The sequence below is a fragment of the Neovison vison genome, chromosome 2, assembly GCF_020171115.1.
Source record: "Neovison vison isolate M4711 chromosome 2, ASM_NN_V1, whole genome shotgun sequence".
NCBI lineage: Eukaryota > Metazoa > Chordata > Mammalia > Carnivora > Mustelidae > Neogale > Neogale vison.
Genome location: NC_058092.1, coordinates 11,469,909 through 11,494,947, shown reverse-complemented (window position 1 = coordinate 11,494,947; position 25,039 = coordinate 11,469,909). Strand labels below are relative to the sequence as shown.

General features: G+C 49.6%; 2 protein-coding genes across 4 annotated transcripts in view; one reads left to right on the top strand and one right to left on the bottom strand.

Annotated features, from left to right (window-relative positions):
- ZBTB17 (zinc finger and BTB domain containing 17) overlaps positions 1–2,495 on the top strand; it is a 31,971-nt gene extending 29,476 nt beyond the window's left edge. For both annotated transcript variants that reach the window (XM_044237236.1, XM_044237237.1), the window contains 4 exons: positions 18–148; positions 457–666; positions 758–847; positions 937–2,495. In XM_044237236.1, the coding sequence (XP_044093171.1) occupies positions 18–148; positions 457–666; positions 758–847; positions 937–1,220 (715 nt within the window). In that variant the 3' untranslated portion in view covers positions 1,221–2,495. The remainder of the gene's footprint in view (positions 1–17; positions 149–456; positions 667–757; positions 848–936) is intronic.
- Positions 2,496–2,555: 60 nt separating this feature from the next.
- Positions 2,556–25,039, bottom strand: part of SPEN (spen family transcriptional repressor) — a 97,939-nt gene continuing 75,455 nt past the window's right edge. For both annotated transcript variants that reach the window (XM_044237234.1, XM_044237235.1), the window contains 9 exons: positions 24,356–24,481; positions 23,136–23,249; positions 22,216–22,329; positions 21,185–21,285; positions 5,930–14,132; positions 5,020–5,529; positions 4,669–4,863; positions 4,213–4,371; positions 2,556–3,739 (listed from right to left, as the gene is read on the bottom strand). In XM_044237234.1, coding sequence (XP_044093169.1) covers positions 3,608–3,739; positions 4,213–4,371; positions 4,669–4,863; positions 5,020–5,529; positions 5,930–14,132; positions 21,185–21,285; positions 22,216–22,329; positions 23,136–23,249; positions 24,356–24,481 — 9,654 coding nt within the window. In that variant the 3' untranslated portion in view covers positions 2,556–3,607. The remainder of the gene's footprint in view (positions 3,740–4,212; positions 4,372–4,668; positions 4,864–5,019; positions 5,530–5,929; positions 14,133–21,184; positions 21,286–22,215; positions 22,330–23,135; positions 23,250–24,355; positions 24,482–25,039) is intronic.

Genomic DNA, 25,039 nt, shown 5'->3' with positions numbered 1-25,039 from the left:
CCTCTGCCGCCCCGCAGATTTGTCCAGTCCAGCCAGTTGGCCAATCACATTCGCCACCACGACAACATTCGCCCTCACAAGTGCAGTGTGTGCAGCAAGGCCTTCGTGAACGTGGGGGACCTGTCCAAGCACATCATCATCCACACTGGTGAGCTCGCGCTGCCTGCCTCATCTGGCCCTTGTTCTTGGGGGTGGGCTGGGGGGAAGGGAGGTCCCTCCAGAGCCCAGCCTTGGGTGCCAGTCCTTGCTGCAGGGGGCCTGGGAGGTTCAGTTTCAATGAGGACCCCATTCTCCTGGTTTCCAGAAGGCGCGGTGGCCACTGGAGGCTCCTGGGCAGTCCCGGTGACCGCCCCAGAGCACTTGCTGCTGGAAGAGACAGGGCTCTGGGGGAGCTGGAGGCCACTGAGGTCCTCCCCCCCCCTCAACGGCAGGCGAGAACCTTGCCTTCCCCCCCAGGAGAGAAGCCTTACCTGTGTGACAAGTGCGGTCGTGGCTTCAACCGAGTGGACAACCTGCGTTCCCATGTGAAGACCGTGCACCAGGGCAAGGCGGGCATCAAAATCCTGGAGCCAGAGGAGGGGGGTGAGGTCAGTGTGGTCACCGTGGATGACATGGTCACGCTGGCCACCGAGGCACTGGCGGCAACGGCCGTCACTCAGCTTACAGGTGCGGGCCGCGGGCCGCTGGGGGGTGGTCACGGGCTGCGTGCCTCCCATGGTGGGGCAGGTACCTGAGGCCCCATGGACTTTGTCCGCAGTGGTACCAGTGGGGGCCGCGGTGACCGCTGATGAGACGGAAGTCCTTAAGGCCGAGATTAGCAAAGCTGTGAAGCAAGTACAGGAGGAAGGTGAGAGGGACCGCCTGGGGCCTGAAAATTGGTGCCCCCCCAACCCTGAGGGCTCTCCCCAGCCTGACCACGGCCTCTCCCTCCCACAGACCCCAACACCCATATCCTCTATGCCTGCGACTCCTGTGGGGACAAGTTCCTGGATGCAAACAGCCTGGCCCAGCACGTGCGGATCCACACGGCCCAGGCATTGGTCATGTTCCAGACGGATGCGGACTTCTACCAGCAGTACGGGCCGGGCAGCGCATGGCCAGCCGGGCAGGTGCTGCAGGCTGGGGAGCTGGTCTTCCGCCCTCGGGATGGGGCCGATGGCCAGCCCGCTCTGGCAGAGACGCCCCCCACAGCCCCTGAATGTCCGCCGCCTGCTGAGTGAGCAGGCGTCCCTCCTTGTGACTGTTTATTTAAGGATGGATGGCACCCTGGATCTGAGAGGGTGGCCCCGTTCCCTAGAGAGAATAAATTTGATTATTTTCTAATGCCGCCTAGAGCTCCCTGTGGGGGTGTGGGGGGGGGTAGCTGGCAGAGCTGTGGCCAATGCCACTGAGGTGCTGCTCCACCCAGCGACCGGCCGGCCCCGACCTGTTTCCTGGCCAAGCCAGGCTGTCCCTCCTACAGAATGGGACTGGTGACTCTGGACCCGTCTGGAAAAAGAACTGGCTTCCTTGTCCCGAGTCGGGGTCTGGGCAGCACGCTTGGGGCCGGAGAGACTGTGGCTCCACGCACCACGTCCCCTCATCCGGTCTCCTCCTTGGGCTTCTCATCTGTTCAGCTTCAGGACCTGAGCTCCCCTCTCCGCCACGGAGCACAGCTGTGACCCTGCTGTGACCCGGTGGGGTTGGCTTACCAGGATCCAGGCACCCCCGAGCCCAGCTCAGAAGCCCATTCAGCCAGAGCAAGGTAGGCAGAGAGCCAGGCCCGCCAGGCCACGGGCCCAGTTCTGTTGGGCTTGGGGAAGCAGGAGGGCTTCACGCTCACTTCACAGGATCGAGGCCAAGCCCGTACCCCACTCTCCTGGGAACATTGATTTGCCCTGAATCGATGGGAGTCTACGACCGGCTGAGGGTCAGAAACGCATGGCCAGGAGCTTTGATGGGGGAGGTGGGGGGCCCAGCCAGGAGGGGCCGTGGAACAGCTCATCCTTAACCCTCTTGGCAGGGAGAGCGGACGCCGTCTCTACCCCTCTGGTTTGCTCCAAGCAGCTGTAATCCCTCAGAGAGCCCCGTGATTATCTCAAGTGAGACCATCAACTCTGTGGTCCCTGTCCCCCCTACCCCCCACCCCCAGCTTGTAGTAGGTCCAACTGCAGGGGAAGCCGGGCCTGGTAGCCCACCCTCCTTGCTGGCACTGGGCCTAGCTGTGCCTCTGCTGCTGCCCGGGCCAGCCCGCTCCAGACCCGCACGAGGAAGGGGCGAAGAGCCAAGACACCAAAGTTTGCCTATGAGGTTTCTGAGTTTGCCTGGCAGGTGGTTCCTCCCCCACCCCAGCTCTGAAGTGCCTTCCACATTACCCGAGAATAAAGAAGTTCAGTCTGTGGCAGAAACCTCTTGTACGAGAGAACACGACGCCTGGGGAGGATTAAGTGGCAGAAGGGAGCAGGTCCCATGGACAGACTTGGGGAGGGAAAGCGAAGTGGGATGAGGACCAGCTGTTCCCGTAAGCAAAGGACCCTTGGTCGTCCCACTCAAGTGACAATCACATCCACACGACGTGTTTTGTATTTTTTAATAAAGTTTGTAATCCAATGGACACACAAAACAAAACTGCGCTGAGAAAACCAGTTTCATAAATTAATAAGTGTTAGGAAGTTGGGGGGGGGGAAGAGGTCAAGGTAACAGGAAGAGGGGAAGCCAGTCTTTTTTGTACAGTCTTTTTTGTGTGTGTGACACTTCCAAATCGCGGGGGCAGGGCCCGTGCTGTAACGAAGCGCACTTATACAAATGAGTGACAATACAAAGTCTGAGTATGAAAATAAGATTTTTCTCTGAAAACACATTTTTGGCACAGATTAAAAAAAATGTATGTCAGGGGAATTTGATTTTTTTAAGTCAGTATTATATATATTTATATATATTATATATTTATATATACACACATCCCAAGTTCTGCATATCCCACCAGGAAAGAAAATCCTTCTGTTTGCTCTTTTGCGATTGTAAACTGTACATCCGGGTGAATCAAAGATGGTGGCAGGAGAATTAAGAAAGGTGACACATCCAAATGAGCAAGGGGAAGGGCAGGGTGGGGACAAAACAACCCAATGAAATGTTCCTTGACCCCAGTGTTTCAGCAGAAGCCTGAAGTCCTGCGCTCGAGTCCTCGATGTGTGTTTCAGGTTCACCAAGACATCCAGAGTGTCACAGCCTGTCTTCACTGTGCAAAAGTCCAAGTCACTAATTTAGTGCAAAGGCAGTTCTGTTTTGTTTCTTAAAAACAAAAACAACAAAAAATTAATTCCACTGCCCAGTTCCTTTTCTCCCAAAAGAGGAGAGAGAAACCCAGCCCCAAGGTGTCTGCAGAGTCCATCGGTTGGTGGTCTGTCCTCGGGCTAATGTCATGTAAACACACAGGTAGCAGCACCACTGCCCAGAGGGGTCTGTCCCCCGGAGCCTGGCGGGGAGCGGGCTCGAGGGCGAGGCTGGCGGCTGGCAGTGGAGGGTGTCCCCTTCAGCAGCTGCTTCCTCCACGCGACTGGGGGGTCCTGGGTTTACTTTTTGCTGCAGAGCCTCAGGGAAATACACCGAGTGGCGACCATTCAGTGGCTCACACGGAGGCGATGACAATCATAAGATGGGGAGAAATGTTGGAGATGCTGGCAAGGAGGTCGGGGGCCAGACGGGACAGGTGGCTCTCCGAGAACTCGCAGGGTGGGAAGATCTGCAGCACATAGGCAGGCTGGAGAGGGGGACGAGAGAGAAGAGTGGGATCCCCTGTGTCCACCTCAGCCACCCCATTACCATTCTTCAGCATTTCCAACCGGGGGCCCTGAAGGGGCGCAACACACAGAGCCTGGGTGAGTCGGCTTCCCGGTCAGCTCGTGCCCCCAGGACTCTGTCCACCCAGAGGAGCCTAGCTGTCCGCAAACTACTGTCCCCCCAACTCTCCCGGGAACCTGCTCCTCAGCACAGAGCTAACCACCGCTGCGGTCTCAGCTGTGTCTCCGCTGTCCCGGGGTTAGATCTGGGAAGGGCCACGGAGGCCCCACCTCTACACTCGAGTTCTCTCTCCAAAATGCCCTCCTGCCCACCTCTAAGAAACCTCTGGCGGCCTCTGAGTTGGCACCAGTAGCCCAGCCCACCCGATTAGACGGCCTGACCAGCCGCGACCGGCCCCCACGTGTGCGCCACAGGTGAGGACACTCGGCTGACCTGATTGGAGCCAGGGTTGGGGACGTTGATGATCCCTGCCGCCTGCTTGGCCTGCAGATAGGTGATGAAGGCCGCCTTGAGGGACTCGGTCTGGCTCACGACATCCTCTTGGTCACGGCCACAGGGCAGAGCCAGCAGCAGACAGTAATCCGTCTCCACCTGTGGCAGCAGCAGTCGGCAGTCATCAGCGACCTCCCCTCCAGACAGCAGCCCCATGCAGAGGCCTGTCCAACCTCGGGGTTCAGCTGCGGAGTCCACAAAAGCCCCCACCCCACTGGGGTGACCTTAAAGTCCTATTTGTTGCCTGAAACAACAGTTTCTGAGCCTAGAGACATGTGACATGCCGGCGGGAGACAGAACATGCTGGGTGGGCGCGCCAGGGAGACGGGCAGGTCGGGGCGAGCCACATCCTCCCTCAAGGGCATGGCCGGTGCTCGCCCGGGCCCCGAAGCTCACCGTCATCCTTCGGGCAACCCCTTCCAGCTGCGAGGCCTCTAGCCGCATCCTCTGGGCGATCCTCAGCGGGGGGCCGCCTTCAGAGAGGGGCAGAGACCGATGGGCCAGCACGTTGTTGCCAGAGACGAAGTGCAGCTGCACGGCCGCCGTGTCGTTCTTGAGGGCCAGGAGGCCCTGCCACACGATGGGGTACTTCTGCTCTCGGGGAGACACGCAGAGGTAAGCTCACGGCTACAGAGCAGAGCCATGCTGGACATGGCCCCAGGCGACAGCTGACGAAGTGGGGACCTCAGGACAACACTCAACACGGCACAAAGCTGGGGGGAGCGGGAAGCCCCTGCACGGACTTACCTTCAGAAGCTGGACCATATCCACAGGCCTCTGGGAAGTCAGGTGTGGAGCAGAATCCGGTTTGGGAGCAGGCTGGGCTTCGGTGTGTGTCAGAGCCAGTCCTGGAGGGGTGCTGGGGCTTGCGGTTGTGGGGACAAACAACGGCTGCTTTGGGGCAGCCTGAGCAGGGAGAGGGGCCGGGAGGTCAGGCTTCATGGAGACGGACACGGGGGAGGGGTAGGAGGTCTGGCTCGTTTCCGCCTGCGCCCTCTGAACCTGCACGTGCGGCTCGGCTGGCCTGCTCACAGCGACGGTTGGGAGGCGAGGCTGGTCTACTCCTGTCTGGGTCCCCTTCGCCTCCTGGGAGACCTGAGGCATCTTGCAGCTTGGGGGTTGGCCCGGCTGGCTGAGCTGGGTGGGCTGGCAAGGCTGCGTGGGCTGGGCAGGCTGTGTGGACTGCACGGGTTGGGCAGGTTGTGTAGACTGTGCAGGCTGAGTGGGCTGCAAGGGCTCACCTTCAGGAGCTGGGCCCTGGAGTTCAGCAGGGGAGAGGGGAAGGGAGTGGAGCACGCGTCACACACAGCACCCTGGCCCCTGGCCCCCAGCTGTGGGCTCTTGGGCAGGGTCCGCTGCAGGCATCCCCGAAGTCAGGCCCACGCAGTGATCCTCTTGGGCACTCAGGATTGAGGGTTCCAAGAAGAGGTCACACCCACTCTCCCCCACACCCCTGCACACAAGAGGCAACCCCCCCCCACCCCCAACCACGAACACCATGAGATCCCTCAGAGTCCGTCCTCTGCATGGTGATCGGATTCCCGAACCCTGCAGTTTCAGAAGCGCCTCTTTAAACTCACAGAAAGGGCACCACGTGTCTGGGATGGTGCCGGCAACTCAGCCACCACAGGGAGGACGGCTGCTGTGTGGCACTTACCTGAGCGGGAGCCTTGGTCCGAGGAGGTAGACCGATGGAGGTGGCGGCAGGAAACTGAGTGTGCGTGAGCTGAGCAGGGCCGTGGTAGGTGCGGATGTCTCCGTATCTGTACTCCTGGAACAGCTCCCCACTGGAGTGCACGATCTGCACGCCGTGGGTCACCACCACAGGCGGGGTCAGAGGCAGCCCCTGCAGCTGGTTGCTGGGGGTGACCGTGAGGATGCGGGCCTCCCCGTGAGGGGCGGGGGCCGGGGCCGGGGCCGCCGCTGCCTTGACTTCCGCCGTCTTGGCGGCGTCCTTCCCGGGCTGCTGTGGGACCTTGCTGGCTGGTGGCACCTTCACCACCCCGTCGGCTGCCCGGGGCTGCTCGCTGACCGCCGTCACGTGCGGATGCACCATGATCCTCACGTCCCGGGGCACGGTGTAGGGGTGCAGGCGGTACTCGGACTGCATGACCAGCACCTCAGACTGCACGGGGGCCGCAGCTCGAGCGACAGGGAGGTGGTAATGCACTTCCTCCTCGGGAGGGTGCTGGGGGGCCAGGGCCGGCACGCCGGCTGCGGCCGGCTGCGGTGTGCCCGCGCGCTGCGGGGCCCTGACCTCTATCTGCTGGGGCTGCAGAGGGGCCCGCGGAGAGTGAAGAGTCTCGGGCCGGATGCTGTACGTGATGCTGGGTAGCGCGGGAGTGTTCATTCTCACCTCGCCCTGGGACAGGTGGCTCAGGGACACGGTCTGGGTGATGCTGTGGGGCGGCATGATGACAGACTGCTCCGGGTGTATGCTGGAGATGAACTGAGGCACGGGAATGCCCGCAGCCAGCATGACCGTGGCGTTTGTGGAGAGCGCGGCAGACGCGGTGCTGCTGGGGTGGCACGTTCTCGGGAATGGGGCCGGCGCCGGCCCGCTGGGCCGAGGCGAGTGCGCATCTGGCTTTGTGGCTGCCAAGTGGGTGACCGTTCGATCCGTCGGGGTACTGGGCCCCGAGGCGACGTGGTTCACTTCTGCAGGCAGTTTGCTGGGCAGAGCAGGAGGGTGGTGGGGATTGAGGGCGGACCCCAGATTCGCTGGCTGGAGGACCTTGGTCTCTATTTTGAGGGTGACAGGGTCAGCAAGCTTTTTATTAGTGGTGACTATGCTTGGGGTGAGGACCAGCTGGTTGTGAACCAGCACTGGGGGCGTGTTTATGCCCTGGGTGAGAACCTTCACTGTGCCCCCCTGGGTGACAGGTGTGGACACAGAGAGGTGAATAGGCTCGGGCTTCTCCAAGGACGGACGGTCCGCCTTCACGGATGAAATCACAGGAGATGCGTTATACGTCTGGGCCGTCAGTACCAGAGTAGAGTGAGTGGCCACATTGGCATAGCCCGAAGGAGCCTGGGGGCCTTTGGGCGAAGGCTGTGACGGGGTGACAGAATCAGGCTTGACCTGGGACTTGGACACTGACTGTTGGAATTCGATGTCCATGGCACTGGCCGGGGGGATCTGGCTGATCTTGGCGCTTATCCGCTGCGGGCCTTCAGTCTTCTGCCCCGAGTAGCTCAGGAGCACGACCCCTTCAGACGTGTTCACACGCAGCCCGGCCCCAGAGCCTGTGTCTGCCGGGCGGTCGTCGATCACGGACATAGACCCTGGGTGAAACCGACTGTTCTCATTAGTGCTGGCTCTGGGTTTGCACTTTGCCGACGGTGTGATCACTGCACCTGCCACCGTCACTGTGCCTGTTGTAGTGGCGGTCGCACTGCCAGATGCAGCGGTCACTGCCCCCGCTGTGACGGTCACGGCGCCTGCATTCATGGCGCCGGCGGTGGCGTTCACGGTGCCCACAGTGGCGTTGACCGTGCCCGCGGCGGCATTCACCGTGCCCACGGCGGCATTCACCGGAGCAGTGAGAACGTTCACCGGCCCCGTCAGAACATTCACTGGCCCCTTGAGGACGTTCACAGGACCCGCAGGAGTGTTCACCAAACCCTTCAGTGTGGCCACCGAGCCCTTCACGGGGCCCTTCAGGGCGTTCACGGGGCCGGTCAGCGCGTTCACTGGGACCAAGGAGACGTTCACCAGGCCCGTCAGAGCACTCACCAGGCCGGTCAGGGTTTGCGGGGCTGGTTTTGCCAGAGTTATCTTCTGTGAGTTCTCCAGATCAATGCTCACAGGCATCCGGCTAATCACAGAAGTGATTTTGGGAGCGATGACTGGAGCCACCTTTTCCTTTTCAGCCGCTACTGGAACCTCTGGGGCCTGCGTGTCAGAGGTGTTGGGTACTGGAGCTGCTGGTTTTTCTTCTACAAGTGGCTTTTTAGGCTCAACTGGAGGCGGGGCTGGCACCTCGTGCAGGCAAGGGGCAGCGCTGACCGGCTCCGCAATGGCAGTCGTGACACTCGTGGAAGTGATGCCAGTGGCAGAGACGTATTTGGGGTCCATGAGGATCTTCCTCAGCGTACTGGAGCTGGTGTCAATGTCAGAAGCTTTTGTGTCTGGGGGAAGAGCTGGAGATGAGGTGGACTGAGTCCGAGGCTCCTCCTGCCTGGTGATCCACTCCGTGACCTTAGGAGGGGGACTCGGGTGTGGCACACCACCAGAGGCAACAGGGGGTGGGAGCTTTGCTGCAGTTACCAAAGGGACCGTGGGGGTGGGGGTGCTTGAGTCACTGGGTGGGGTCACCGGGTCACTTTCGATGATGGAATGCACCTTGAATCTGGCTTGTGGCTCCTCCTCCACTGGTGAGGGCTGGGAGGGAGGGGGAAGGGCTGGGGGCGCAGGCGCTCTGGTGGGAGTCTTTGCTTCAACGCTGCTCTCCTGGGACAGATTCTCGATGGACGGAGTCTTGCTTGGGTCGGAAGCACAGGAGTCGGGTGGAGTGGACTGGGGCTTTTCTCTCTGCTGCTCTTCCTGCGGAGTTTCTGGGGGTGGCACCGCTGTCTCCTCAGCTGTAGCGGGACTCTTGCTTTGTACTTGGTCAGGTTCGGCGACCTGGGTCTCTGCAGTGCCCCCCGTTTTCTTATTTGTATTCCGTTTGCGACGTGATCGACTTGTCTTCTGGCGCCCTTTCTCTTTCCGAGCAAGAGGGACTTCTGCTTCTTTTGGTCCTCTGGCTTCTGGCACTGGCTGGGAGGTTTCGCCACTATTCCCCCCAGCTTCCTTGGTGTCTGCTGGGCCTGCTGAGGGGTCAGGGGCACCGGCTGGTGGCCCAGAAGATTCTGTAGCAGCTTCGGTCTCCAAGAGGCCAGACACGGCCTCATTGGTCTCGGGCTCCATTCCTTCCCCAGGGGGCTGCGGCGCCTGAGAGCGGGGCTGCAGATCTGTCTGGGATTCTGTAGGGTAAGGTGCAGCTGCTGGGAAGCTCTCTGCCTCCCCAGAAATGTCATTGATGATGGAGCCAATGGCTGCAGCCAGTTCTGTCTCACTCGCCTGGTGTGCCGGCTTGTCCCCGTCCTCGGTGGAGAGGCCCTCTGGCGCATCCGCGGCCGCCGCCTTGAAGGCCGCGGCGGCGCTTTCGGTGAGCTTCGCGATGTTCTCCACAGCCTGCTCCAGCTCCATCTGCTTGGCTAACTGGTTGGCTTCCGGGGAAGGCGCAGAGGCGGACACCCCTTCCTTCTCCTCCGCTGCCGTGTCCGGAGGGGCTGGACCACTGCTCAGCTGGGATGATGAACTCCCTTCCTTCTGCGGACTCTCGCTCTTCTCGGCGGGGCCAGCCGCCACGTCCGCTTCCTGGTCTGCCGCCAGCCCCCCGGGGCCTGCCGCCGCACTCGGACTGACGCCCGTGTCCACGTTTTTCAGATTTGCAGCCTTGTCCGCTGCCGACCTGGAGTTTCGAGATCTCCCTCTCTTGGACTTGGAGTTTTTTTCAGGCGCTGTTTTTTTCTCCACCACTTCAACTGCAGGGGCTTCTGGTGCATTTTTGTCTGTGCTAAGTTCCTTTTTGTCACGTTTTTGTTCACTTCCTGCTTCTTCTTTATCAGCTTTGGCTTTTGTGTTTTCTTTCACGTTTACTTGGGGACTCACCTCAGCTGCGGCTTCCAGACGTTCAGCATCTGCTTTTGGCTCGTTTTTCCCCCTTTTGCCTTGTGGGCCGCCAGCAGCTCCTGACTTTTGGGCTCGTGGGGACCTCCATCCCTCGGCTGGTCTGACGGTCTCAACTGGTTCCTTCACCTCGGTCTCCTCCTCTTCTTCAGCACGGCGGCGTGTTTTCGGAGGCCTCCCCCTCCTCGGGGTGGTGGGGACCGCCGCGGCCTCCTGCAGCTCTCGCTCCAGTCTCTTCCTGGTCACTCGTGGCTGCTCCGTGGGCTCCTTGACAGGAGAGCGGCTCTCGTGGTCAGCCATGGTCGCATAGACACTCCTCACATTCCGGCGCCTTGTTCGGCTGAGGGGCAGACTTGGTTCAGGGTGTTCCGTGTCTGCGGCTGAGTTTTTAGAGGCCGTCCTGGTAATCTTCTCTGCCTCCATCTTCAACTCTAGAAGCTTCTGGGCTTCTCCCCGAGGAGAACTGGACCGCTTGAGTTTCTCCCGGTCTATGCGCTCGCTCTTCCTGGTCACCGGCTTCTCCACAGTACTTGCTGCGGCGGCCTGGACGGGGGTCTTGGAACGCTTGCTTTTGTTTGGCCTTTTATCTTTTGTAGCCACCGGAGGCTCAACCTCAATGTCTTCAGAAGCTTGAGGCTGAACCTCGGGGACAACTTCAGCTTTCTGATTTGCATTAGGTTCAACGTCAGCAGCGGAGTTTGGCTTTTCCACTTTTGGCTCATCGGCTTCCTCAGGCTTCTGGGTGGGTTTGGAAGGCGGCTGGGCACTATCAGGTTCCGGATCTGCGGTGACCTCCGCCTGGGAAAACGAGGCCCCGGGAGTCGGAGGCTTGGTGTCCAGGTAAGGCAGCGGGTCGGCAGATGAGCCCTCTTCGGCAACCGAGGGAGGCCCAGCAGCGTCTTTCCTGGTGTCCACTCCTGAGGGCAGGTCGGCCTGTTCGGTTTGCTGCACAGCGGTGGCCGCCTGCTCAGACACGGGCTTTGCTTCTTCTGAGGTGGAGGCCAGCTCCCTGGGTTTCTCTTCTGTCTCCAGTGGCACCTCCCCTGCTTTTTCGCTGGCTGTCGTCTTCTCCAGGGACGACGAGGCTGACTCTGGAGCTGCAGCTGTGACGGCAGGAGGCCCAGTCGGAGGGGGAGTCTTCAGTTCTGACTCTTTACTCTCAGAAGCCGATTCTGGGGTCTCGGGATGATCCTCGCTATCTTCCTGTTTCTCAACCTCTTTGGGTTTTTGGTCTTTTTCCTTCTCTTTCTGTTGCATTCGCGTGAGTTCCATAAATCTGCTATGGAAAAGAACTACGGGCTCTGGAATCAAATCGGCTGGGCTGTTTGCGCCATCGGCTGTCTGCCGCCCATACAACCTACCAGAGATGAAGTCTGAGTCTTCATCTTTTCTCTCTAGATGCTGCAGTCGCTTGGAATCTTGTTCGAAGATCGAGCTGTGTAAAAAACGAGATGCAAATAATTCCTGTCTTTCCTGTTCTTCTTCTTTATGATCATCTTTTTTGTCATCCATTTTTCCTTCCGAATCAGTCCGAATTTTTTTCTTTTTCATGTACCAGGACGGAATAGGTCTTGGGGCAGAGTCAACCTTTTCTTTATCTTTGTTGTTTCGAAAATTAGCAAAACGGGAGTCCCAATCAAGAAAAGACCAATTCTCTTCTCGAGATGAAGACAGCGATTTAGCTCTCTCGAGCAAAGCCTTGGTGTCTGGTGTGATTGTCTTATCCAGTGCAAAAGAATAAAATTTGTTCCTTTCTAAAGAACTGGAGAGTCTTTCATCTCGCTCACGCAGTTTATCTTCTCTGTCCCTCAATAAAAAAGACAGCCGAGAGCTCTCATATAAAGCAGAGGCTCTGGGGGAGTGGGCCTTGTGCTCGCCATCTTCATCAGAATCAGACGGCACCTCACCAGGTTCCAAGTCACGTACACTCCTCTTTCGAAGGCTGTCTCTCTTAATTATGCTGTTTGGGAAACTCACGTCCAATCTGCTGGCATCCTGTTTCATTTGAGAATCCCACCGATTTAGTTCATCTTCAGAACTCAAGACAGAGAGCTTTATTTTGGCCATGTCTGCCATCTGTTCTCTCCTGCTAGCATCGTAAGGATTAAACTTTAAGGACTCTTCTCTGACTGTTATGTTAGAATAGGGGAGACCTTTTTCATCTACTTTAGGAGACCCTTTTACTGACACGAGCCTCGGGGAGCCCACAGGGTCGTCCTCCTCATGGAAGGAACCATGCCGGATACTGGGAGAGCCGCCGGTCCTTTCGGAGTCTTCACTGATTTGGCGTGAACTCCTGTAATTCCTCTCTCGCTTGGTGCAGGTATCAAAATCAACGTGATCCATCCTTTTCTTTTTGCTGGGAGGAGAGTCATCCGTGACATCTTGGGGGGGTTTGCCCACCTCGTGAACCAGACTCCGTCTTTCATATTCATCTACATCTTTTTTAGGACTGCCAAACTTCTCAGACTTGGCAATTTCCATCTCCATCTGCTGTTTTCTACGACTCTGCTCCATTTGTTTTCGGTAACTCTGCGTGTGATCAATATCAATGCCAATTTTTTCTTCAGTATTTACTGACTGTGGTTTCTCTTGGCCTGATTTACATTCAAGTGTCTCATCGCGAAGACTGCAATAGTTTTTCCTAATATCTTCTCTCTCTGGTCCCTGATCATCTACTAACTGCAGCTGTTTGAGTTGTGGTTTTGAGGGAATGGGTTTTTTGGACTGGATTTCTTGATTTTCCACAGATTCGCACACCAGTTCTCCCAGCCTCGCTTGCAGGTCTGAGGTGGGCCTCGAGCCAGTCCCGGCAGAAACACTGGCAAGCTCCTGACAGTCTTTGGGGCTGGGAACAGCATTAAGTCTGTCTAGTTTGAGTTTTTTAGATTCTCGTTTAAGAATTTCTTTCCTCACGGGCTTTCTTTCTGATTCTCCTTCCCTCAGCAGAATGACATCTCTAGATGATAAGTCAGGCTGCTTTTTTAAAAGTACCCGAGCGTCTTCCATCTCTGGACTACTTTTCTTGACTTCGGATTTTTGCCTTTCTGCTTTCAGATTGGAATCGGCGAAACGCCTCTTCCTTGCTTCCAGTTTTTCCAAATCTGCAGCGCTGACCCCGTCGGCAGTCTGCTCTGGTTTTAGGTGCTTCCTGGCCTTAAGCCTACCTTCCTTATCTACCACCTCTATGTGGCTTGACAGTCCCTTTTCCTTTGGCACTTTCATTCGAACAGATTCCAGTTTAGACAAGTCCGACTTAGCAGGCTCCGTCTGACAGACCTGGAGTTTCTGATCTAGGGCAGAAGACTTGGCAGTGTCATTATCAAGCTTGGCTTTCAGCTTTTCCAAAGGAGTGTGGTCAATAACTTTCCCCTCTTTCTCTTTCACTCGAGTCAAAACCACACAGGGCATGAGCTCCAGGCGGTTTTTTGCTATTCCTTCTTTGTCAGCTTTCTCTCTGCTCAGTTTATTAGAACTCCTTGATTTTTCAGGGCTCTGTTCTCTCTCATTTTCTTGGTCTGTCTCTGAAGACTGAGAACTAGGGGAATGAATTTTACCTTTTCGTTTCTGCTTTTCAGTTTTGTCCTTTTCCACTTTTTCCTTCCTTATTAAGCGTCTCTCTCTTTCCACTCTCTCAGGATCAAAAGTCCTTTCTTTATCTGTCTTCTCATTTTTACTATAGCGTTCCAAGCGAGATTTGTCAAGTTTATCGTATCTTGGAGGAGAAAGTGAGCTACAGCTCCCACTCCGGTCTGAGGATCGGCTGTAAATCCTCCTTTCAGAATCACTTGGCAACCGCTCCGACTGTGAGGGGGATGCACCAGGACTCTGTGGGCGCCGCAAGTGCACTGGGCTCTGGCTGCGCTCAATCGGCCTCCTCTCGTGGTCTCTGTCCCGGTCAGACTCAAACCTGTCGCGTTCTCGCTCTCGTTCCCTTTGCCGGTAACTGTACTCCCGAATATCTTGTTCATAAGGATCACTTCTGTAATCCCGGTACTCACGAGGATCGTCATAGTATCGTGATTCATAGTAGTCTCCTTGGTAAGTTTCCCACTCTGAATAAAATTCTCGCCCTCGGGCTGGATAATCCCGTCTGGAATCCTCAGGATATGCGCCTGGAGTACGAACATTCTCATAATATGTACGATCTTGGCTATAGTCGTAAGATCCCCTTCGTTCCTCTCTACCAAATATGAAAAAGAATGTATTAGTCTTTTGTGTTTTCTTGTCACTGACACATTAAATATACACATGAGATTACAGAGTCCTAGGATCGAGCACATGGGGCTCCCTGCTCAGCAGAGAGTCTGCTTCCCCAACTCTCCCTCTGCCACTCCCCCAGCCCCCTCGCTCTCTCAAATAAATACAATCTTAAAAAAAAAAAAACTTTGCCATCGTTTACTCATTAGCTAGACACAGACCATCCAATACCATCTGTAGCCAAAATCTATGCATGGCTATTGAGAACTTGAAATTTGAGATGTGAATAAAGAATACAAACTGGACTTGGTAGATTTAGTTTAAAAAAAAAAAAAACCAGTAATTTATTTTGAATAAATTGAACATATATTGAATATATGTTGAAATATTACTACTTTACAAATACTGAGTTGAATAAAATTAATTTTACCTTTTCTTTTCATTTTTTTACTGTGTCGACTAGGAAATTTAAAACCACAAATTTAGTTTGCATTATGTTTCTACTGGACAGCACTTCAGCCCTTGCCATTCCTTTGGTTGAGGTGTCATGACTTCTAATGAGCACTAGTAACCAATACCACATCCCCACATTTCTAAGTCTCTCATAATTACTTTTCTATCAAAAGATATTCTTACCACAACTTGGGAAACAAATGCATTATTGGGAAATAATGAGAATAATTTAACTGATATCCTCCTACCTAACGTGACCCATATGATACTGATAATAGTGCATTTTCTCAATTCGCAATTAAAAAACAAAAACAAACAAACAAACAAACAAACAAACAAAAAATGGGGCAGGCCAGTCTCCCTGAGCTGTCTCCTCACTTGTAAAACAGTGGTAACCTTTCCTCATAAGGCTCTTAAGAGGATTAAATAAGATACCAGTTTTAAGAACTTTCCTGACCTAGTGTGAGGCACATACTTGACCTTCAGGAATGTTACTTTTCCCCAAGCCACCAACTGAACACAAGCTTTGTGAGAGGATTCCTCAACTGTAAAGGAATTCACCATAGTTTTCTTTTATAGTGACCGATCGGGGGCATTCAAGACAGGATTAAATGTACACACAAGAATATGTATGACAGATAAAAATTCACCCATAACAGAGATCAATTCTTTCACTCTTGTTCACCCTCCATTTCTTTCTTTCTTTCTTTCTTTCTTTCTTTTTTTTTAAGATTTTATTTATTTATTTGACAGACAGAGATCATAAGCTGGCAGAGAGCCTAATGCGGGACTTGATCTAAGGACCTTGAGATCATGACCTGAGACAAAGGCAAAGGCTTAACCCACTAAGCCATGCAGGCGCCCTCACCCTCCATTTCTGTTCCCTCAAGCAAGTCATATATTCTATGCAGTACTGCCACTAGTGGCTTACTGAAACATAAAAAAAATCTAAAATTTAAGCCCCTAAAGTCATTAGCTTTTTTGGGGTCTTCCTGTAACAGTGTTTGGCTCATAGGAAGCACTGAAGTAACTGCTGAAAAATATGTCAAAGCTACTCCTAGGTGGTGTGCTAGCCCACTCTCCAAGAATGTTCTCTTAGATGAAGCATCTAAGACAACATTCAGACACTGGGAACAACAATAACACATTATTCCATGAACTTACACACAGAATTTCTTGGTCTAAAGAGAACATTATGGTATATCTGTATCATTTTGTTTAACTGGATTCAAGATGATCTTTCTGAAGTTTCAGAGGAATCAGATTCTTTGCCTAAACAATGACCAGCTACCTTAAAATAAATGTTATAAGGCGTGGAATTCGGCTAATTTAATTCATCACCAATGTAAATTCAAACTCCAAGGAAGCACATTTTCATACATAAAGGTAAACACACTGTATGCTTTCTAATACAAAGTGATTGAGACACCTAGAATAGTCACTGGCTCACTGCCCACATTAACAGTAGGCTTCAAGTCATACTATAAAAGCAGTCTCAAGTATGTTTTAGATTAATCAAACTAAATAAAACTACATCCAAAAATACGAAGTTACATAAATCAAAGGCATACGTGTGAACAATTGATTTTGGACATATTTTGCAGGGTTCCCGACCACCTAAAGAAATGAGTGTTCCTGCCTTCAAAGAATTCAAGTCAAGCAGGAGAGTACAACTGCACACTTGTACCTTGGACAAAAAGGGTCTCCAAAGAACCTGGAAAAGCCAGGTTTTGAGAGAACTCTGTTCACATGACTGTACGATATCCTAACTCCCCTAAGTAGGTGGGAAATTCACCTAAAGCATAATAGAATCGGATCCTGTAAGTTCACCTTGAGAATCATTTTGGTAAAGTGTAAAGCTCAATGCACTAGCAGGTAAGAGCACTGGCTTATCTCCAGCCCAACATCTTAGCCTGTGACCTTATCAGGAAGTCATCGATCTTCAGTTCCCACCAAAGGTAACACAGGAGAAGAGTAACCGCCCTACCTCTCTGACACAGTATTTGAGGGAATAAATGAAAAGGTACTTTTAAACTGCAGTGCCCTATGCAAACTGGTCCTGTATTCCTGAGCTAAGCTATCATTAGAGGGGAAGCATTTTTTTCATTCCTGCATTAACTATTCAATGGGATGACTTCCTTCCACTCTATAGAAAGGGCAAAGATCCTCAAGTTCTACTGCGAGGAATGCATTCTGTGAGCACTGCCATCCAAAACGAAATGGGGCAAAACTGAGTCAGAGTTAAGTCCCACATCCGCCTGCTTCCTACATTAGGAGATAAACTCCACTCAGCAGGGATAAGTAACCACCGGTAAGAAACAAAGAACAAAGCCAGAGGCAGATCATCAGTATAACAAGTGAATTTAAGTGTTAGTATTAAAAATAAATAAATAAAAGAACACCCACACAGCATTATCCAACCCTCACAAGACACTAGTCTTTGAAAAATATTTGATGTATGCACAGAAGATTCTAATGGATGTTTTATGTCTTAGGTGCTACCAGAACACCAACAAACTTTCCACTAGCTTAAGGAGAAGGATTCCTATAAGCACTTAAAATGTTATTTTTTTTTTAATGGAAGGTTTTTTGTTTATTTATTTATTTATTTTAGATTTATTTATTTATTTGACAGAGAGACAGTGAGAGAGGGAACACAAGCAGGGGGAGTGGGCAGAGGGAGAAGCAGGCTTCCCTCTGAGCAGGGAGCCTGATGCGGGGCTCGATCCCAGGACCCTGGGATCATGACCTGAGCTAAAGGCAGCCGCTTAATGACTGAGCCACCCAGGTGCCCCAGCACTTAAAATGTTAACAATGACTTCAAACTGCTACTTGGGGAGCCAGGATGGAAAATGTTTTCCTCTATCTACAGACCCACATATTCTCCAACATATGCACATGCACTCTCTCTCACACACACATACACAAGCTGACACAGGAAAGCCTTGTATCAAAACTAACTTTCCGGCTAAAGGGCTGTGGATTCATCTACTAGCAAAAAACTATCAAATCCTTAGTAGTTCAAGCTTTTGGGAACTGGACTATGGGGTACATTTTTCATTTTAAAAAACCACCCCAGGGGTGTCTGGGTGGCTCAGTCGGTTGGGCATCTGCCTTCAGCTCAGCTCCAGTTGTGGTACCAGGGTCCAAGGACCAAGCCCCATATCGGGCTCCCTGCTTGGTGGGGAGCCTGCTTCTCCCTCTCCTCCCTGCCTGTGCTCTCTCTCACTGTCTCTCTCTCTCTCAAGTGGGTAAGTAAAATCTTTAATAAAAATTAAAATTAAAAAAATTAAAAACCTCTTCAGGGTATGTGTTGTGGTGAGCACTGTGTATTGTGTAAGACTGATGAGTCACAGACCTGCACCCCTGAAACAAATAATACATGCTAATAATAAATAAAAAAAAAATCACTATAGTACCTGGGTGGCTCAGTTGGTTAAGCCTTTGGCTTGGGTCATGATCCCGGAGTTCTGGGATGTGTCCTGCATCAGGCTCCCAGCTCCATGGGAGTCTGCTTCTCCCTCTGACCTCCCCTCTCAAGCTCTCACTCTCTCTCTCTCAAATAAATAAATAAAATCTTTAGAAAAAAATCACTAAGGGCGCCTGGGTGGTTCAGTGGGTTAAGCCGCTGCCTTCGGCTTGGGTCATGATCTCAGGGTCCTGGGATCGAGTCCCGCATAGGGCTCTCTGCTCGGCAGGGAACCTGCTTCCTCCTCCTCCTCTCTCTGCCTGCCTCTCTGCCTACTTGTAATCTCTCTCTGTCAAATAAATAAATAAAATCTTTAAAAAAAAAAAAAAATCACTAATAATCTAAACACCTTGAAATAGATACAAATGCTGCTATACATAAATTTCTGTATGTGTATAAACATATATGTAGTCTATGTGTGTGTACATGTATACAAATCTTTTCAGTCTTTTTTCTTTGCATGTATGTGCATACATGTGCTTTTGTTTTATAAAACTGGGTCATACTATACCTACTGCTTCATAACCCACTTAAAAAACTTTCATTAAATCAGTATTGCATTATTAAATACTTTTAATGTATATATTATATACATTATATATATTAAATATTTTTTTAAAAGAAGAATGCAGGAGTGGTTCAAATATAAAATTCAATCAACATTATCCACCATATTAATAAAGAAAAAACGTAATTTTAACTGATAATCCAGGACACTTTCATGATTTAAAAAAAAAGAAAAAGAAAAAACCCTCATCAAAGGAGGAATAAAAGGAAACTTTCTGAACATAGTAAGTGTATGGGAGGGCTCCTGTGGGGCTCAGTTAAGTCTCTGCCTTCAGCTCAGGTCATGATGCCAGGGTCCTGGGATCCACATCCGACTCTCTGATCGGCAGAGAGCCCACTTCTCCCTCTCCCTCTGCCCACCACTCCTGCTGTTAGTGCTCTCTCTCTCTCTGTGTGTGTCAAATAACTAAACAAAATCTTAAAAGACAAAACAAAGCAAAAACAATTAAAAAAAAAAACAAAAAAAACCCTCCCCAGGGCCACCTGACTGGCTCAGTTGGTAGAGCATGCAATTCCTGCTCTGGGGGTTCTAAGTTCACTTCCACATTCAGGTGTAGAGATTAGTTAAAAATAAAATCTTTAAAAATAAATTAAAAAAAAAACAAACAAAAAAACTTTCCCAATATTCAATGTCTGTCATACAATATCCCACAAGGAAAGGACTAAAAAAAAAAAAGTGTGTGTGTGTGTATATATATATATATATATACACACATACACATATATATACACATACCCCTTCTATGACTAAAACAGAAATAAAGTGCAAAGAACAGGCAATAATTCTACGGGTTTCTGGCAACTGATTAGGATCTCACAAATACTTCCTGCAGACCCCCCTTTCATACTTAAACTAGAGTGTCTAAAAGCATTTTTCACACACAGCCTTGTAACACACATGAACAGGGGTGGAGATCCAGTGGTGACATTCCAGAAGACTTAATCACAGAGGCATGCCTAGGCAAACAGCTTGATCATGTGGATGATAGCTTCCACTTTCAAATGTGATTGGCTATTGAAGCACTTGATGACACTCTGTTAGGGGGTTTTAATATATTCAGTCCAGAAAAGAGTCAACTACCAGTTTGGGGACAGTTTTAAGCTAATAGAGATAGCCTGGTTCAAACTATAAGACCTAACATGATTCAGAACTGCAATGTTTCCTACAAGCAGGAAAAGAAAAAATCAAATATTAGCATGACCCCAAAAAAATTAACAAGAGGAAATAAGGTTTATTTTTTACATGGCTAAAGTTACCAATTTATATATGCTTTGGCTCACTTATTCACAAATTATTTAGAAGACTCAAAGATTTTTTAAAAGGGGCGCCTGGGTGGCTCAGTGGGTTAAAGCCTCTGCCTTCAGCTCAGGTCATGATCTCAGGGTCCTGGGACCAAGCCCCGCATAGGGCTCTCTGCTCAGCAGGGAGCCTGCTTCCTCCTCTCTCTCTGCCTGCCTCTCTGCCTACTTGTGATTTCTGTCTGTCAAATAAATAAATAAAATCTTTTAAAAAAAATTTTTAAAAAAGATTTTATTTATTTATTTGACAGAGAGATAGCGAGAGAGGGAACACAAGAAAGGGAGTGGGAGAGAGAGAAGCAGGCTCTCTGCTGAGCAAGGAGCCTGCCGTGGGGCTCGATCCCAGGACACTGGGATCATGACCTGAGCCAAAAGCAGCTGAGCCACCTAGGCGCCCCCACAGAAGATTCAAATTTAAAACAAAGAAAGCTCCCGATAATATTTTCAATTAAAACAAAATTTTTTTAAAAGAAGGCTCCATGCCTAGTGTGGAGCCTAATGCGGGGCCCGAACTCATGACCCTGACTGAGATCAAGACCTAAAGAAAGATCAAGAAGAGTCAGACATTCAACTGAATGAGCCACCCAGAGGCCCCTCAATTATTTTCTGACTAACAGTCTGAGTACACGCACAGTTATAATCTGAATGTTGTCATTACTAAATATACAAGGCACTTAACAGTTTGCAGTGCCCTTCAACATGTTATCATATTTAATTTAAAACTGTTAAGCAGGATGATTTGTATATCAAGTTATAATCTAGCAAAACAGTAACTCTTTCAAATTCTAGCAGCATTCAGTGAGAAATGTATTTAGCTTAACCTAAATCCCACGAGCCACATGAAAACTGGATTCATAAAAATAAACCTGTGTTTCTGAATGAGGGGATAAAAGGAAAGATTTGGGGGGTTAAGTGTAGATAAAAGGAGTGAGGGGCGCCTGGGTGGCTCAGTCGTTTAGTGTCTGCTTTCAACTTGGGTCATGATCCCAAATGAGTCCTGGGATTAAGCCCCACATCGGGTTCCCTGCTCAGTGGAAGCCTGCTTCTGTCTCTCTCACTCCCCCTGCTTGTGTTCCCTTTCTCGCTGTGTCTCTGTCAAATAAATAAATAAAATCTTTTGAAAAGGGGGCGGGTGAAAAATAAAAGTTAATCCCATCTAAATTTGATATATTTGAAATTTTAAAATTCAAGCTATGATGATAGGTTTAAAATACATATCTTCTTACTTGGAAAAAAAAAATACATACCTTCTTTCTGCTAACATTTCATAAAAGTCTCTGATATCTTGACCAGATTTTTCCATACAGTGATAAAATGCCAGCTGACTTTCTCGATTTGCAAAATCCACCTTAAAAAGAAAGAACAGAAGGTGTTTGATTCAAGTTTCAGGTTTTCAAGATGGAAAGCATTACTGAATTTGAAAATCCTTCCCAACATAGCCCTCTGGATAAACGTCAAGTAAGAACAATCTGTCTCAACTAAGTGAAACAGTTCTAACTGAAACTGTATGTTGATAATGTGAAATCTCTCTCAAATTCAACAGAATTCTTGATAAAGAACTATAATTTAAACCTCCAGAACCCACACTGAAGGAGTGGAAAAGGCAAAATGGAAAACTGAAACACCACCTATGGAGATTCTAGGTTGCCAAATAATGAGACTGACTAAACCCAGGAATCTGTGTTGCAAATTTGCTGGAACCACGGTTAGAACATAAAGTGAAATATGGAAGAACATTCAAACTTCCCTCACAGCTGGGCCTTAGTCACTTAAGCCGACGGTACCCATCCTCTACCAAGATCTCATTTCAAAAGACTCGTTCCAATTTAACCATTATAGGTATTAAGTGCATAAGCCCCTTCAAGTTATCATGAACAGAGGTTTTTAAACAAAACAGCAGACAAAAGATCGACTGTTCAGTGGTTACCCACTCTTTAGGAGAGAAGGAGAGGAAGAAAGGATCATTCGAGAAGCTGGAATGAGCGACACTTTGAGCTCCCGGGTGTGCAGATACCCACAGGTGAATGTGGGCCAGCCTGCACCAAGAACCTGGGGTATAAAGAAGCACATTTGCTTGACTGACATGATTTTCAGGGAAAATTCTGTGGCTAACGGCCCTGTGGCCTCAAGGAGCCAAGTATACAAATAGTAATAGTCCCTTTAAAAACAGGCCATACAGTGCATTCCTGTAAAGCCCTGGCCCTGCCGGGCAACTACACAGTGCGTTAGTAAGAGGGTGGGATCTCGGTGAGATGCTGCTCAGAGTCACTCTGCACACCTTAATTTTATTCCCGCCGATCTTCCTCCCCTTGGTCTCTTTTACAGCTGCTTGTGCATATTCAATTTCATTGTAGAGAACCAGAGCCATGCCTTTTAATCGGTCAAACACCACCTATAAAAAACAAAAACAAAAAAAAGCAAAACAAAAACCAAGTAAGAGTCTCATCCACTAGACTCAGGGTCAATCCCAAGAAAATCTTAAGTCTCAAGGACAATGCCAAGAAAAAACACATTTATATACTGTTTATTCTAGAAGAATAAATTAGAACACATTTATAAAATAAAATAAATAATAAATTTCAGTGAATTCTGGTTTTAAGTAGAATTCTTAACTTAAAGCTGGATGTTTTATTTACGCCAGCCGTCTTTATGGTGCATTTCTCTGAACAACAAAAGCTACACCAAAAGAAATGCTGATGTTATGCGCCATGCCCACCACAGTGTGAATCTGCTCCAAGGAGTTCAAAGCTCTCCTTTCATGTACTGGAATGGGGTCCAGAGACCCTCCTGCTGGGCGCAGGTACATTACCAACATCAGTTAGATGTGTGTATTCTTGTCCCCACTGCCCCTTTAAAGTCATCTTCTTTTTTTTCTAAATGAAGTCTAATTATGTATTAGTGTGAATGTAAATAATTAGATAATTAGACTAATTTTAATGAGATAAAATTATAAAAACCCCTAAAAAACATTCTATTTACCAGTATTATGCAAATTAGTTTAAAAAATTAATCATCTTGGCCAGTTCAAAATAGTTTTCCAAAATACTTCCTCATATCATAAGCTAATAGACAGAGTTGTCCTTCTATGACAAGTTATGAGTTACTAAAGAAAAGAAAATGTCAACACTAAAACTTTGGGCTGACAGACAGAATCCGAGAACAGGGAGTCAGACACCAATACCAAAACCTCCCACCTACCTTTACCACAGGCCCATATCGGCAGAAATGTCGTGTTAAATACTGATCCGACACGTTTGAAGAAAGCCCGTCTAACCACACACAGTTTGTAGGCATGCTTTTTCCAAAACCCAGCTGGACAGGAGAGGTGAAATTTCTATTAGTAAAATCACCAATTATTCAACTACATAATTCTAAGAAAAAAAACCTGCCTTCTGTAGGAATCTTACAGACCATCATCCCAAAGGGCAACCATCTGGTTAAAATCAAATAAAAATTCATATAAAACTAATTCTGCCAGGCTGAGCAAGTATTAATTCACCAGATTTTAATTTATCAACTCCAGGCACTTGGCTTCCTGCCCACGCACCCCCAATTTTATTTATTTATTTTTTTAAAGATTTATTTATTTATGGGGCACCTGGATGGCCCAGTCAGTTAAGCATCTGCCTTCAGCTCACGTCATGATCCCAGGGTCTAGGAATGGAGTCTCCTGCCCAGCGGGGAGCCTGCTTCTCCCGCTCCATGCCCCCAGCTTGTGCTCTCTCTCTCACACACAAATAAATAATTAAAAAAAAAAAAAAGATTTATTTATTTCTTTGGGGCCGGGGGGGGGCAGGAGGAGAGGGAGTCTCAAGCAGACTCCATGCTAACAGAGCCCTACTTGGGGCTGGATCTCAAAACCGTGAGATCATGACCTGAGCAGAAACCAGGAGTCAGACACTCAAAACCTAGTATGCGACTCAGGTGCCCCAAGATTCTATTTTTTTAAGTAATCTCTAACACCCATCATGGGACCTGAACTTACAATCCTGAAATCAAGAGTCACATGCTCTATAGACTGAGCCAGGCAGGCACCCCAGCCAAGTATTAATTTTCAGTTTATTTTTATTTTTTTAAAGATTTCATTTACTTGACAGAAAGAGACAAAGCGAGAGAGGGGAACATAAGCAGGGGGAGTGGGAGAGGGAGAAGCCGGTTCCCCACAGAGCAGGGAGCCCCGATGTGGGGCTCGATGCCAGGACACCGAGATCATGACCAGAGCCAAAGGCAGACGCCCAACCACTGAGCCACCCAGACGCCCCTAATTCAGTTTACAGTATAAGATGATGAGGATGCAAAGCAATGTATCACCTTTATGGTTATCTAGCTATACTTCAATTTTAAATAATCATACAAACAAAAAACCTCTAAATCATAACAAATCCTAACAGCGTAATAACTTATGCAAAGTCCTTTACCTTGAGGCGGTTATTTCCAAGGTACTCCCCATCCATCTTCTTAATAGCCTTACAAACGCTGGCAATATCACAGTACTGCAAGAACGCATACTGAGGAACTCCGTTTACTTTCTTAATATCAATATCCTGAAAAAGCCAATAAGCACCCTCTTAGTGACATGCCAACAGAAAAAAATCAGAATAACCGAAACCCAGATGAAGTGCATAATTCGCAAAACAGTCATTTTCCCCAAAATCATTTTCTTAGTTAAAACTGTACATCTAAAAGCAACTGTGAATAGCCAAGACTACATGCACAGCATTCTTTAGTCACAACATGAAAACCTTCCTATGTGAAGCTCTTTGCAAAAGAAAAACTGCAAACTCAAAATTTAAAGTCCACAATACCTGTGTCAGGAGACATTTATGAATAAAGAAAAGTTTGTGCTTGACTTAGCGGTACATATACTAAAAACTGGAACAACACAGAGAAGAGTAATAAAGAAAAGCCAGCCTATTTAATAAAAACCTAAGAAATACAAGTTGACCCTTGAACAACAATGGGATAGTGGGGGTCTTGTGGGGGGTACCTAAGTGCCAACCCACAAGGCAGCTGAAAATCCACTGACAACTACTGACTCCCCCAAAACTTAACTACTCGCGGCCTACTGTTGACCAGATGCCTTGCAGATAACAGTCAATTAA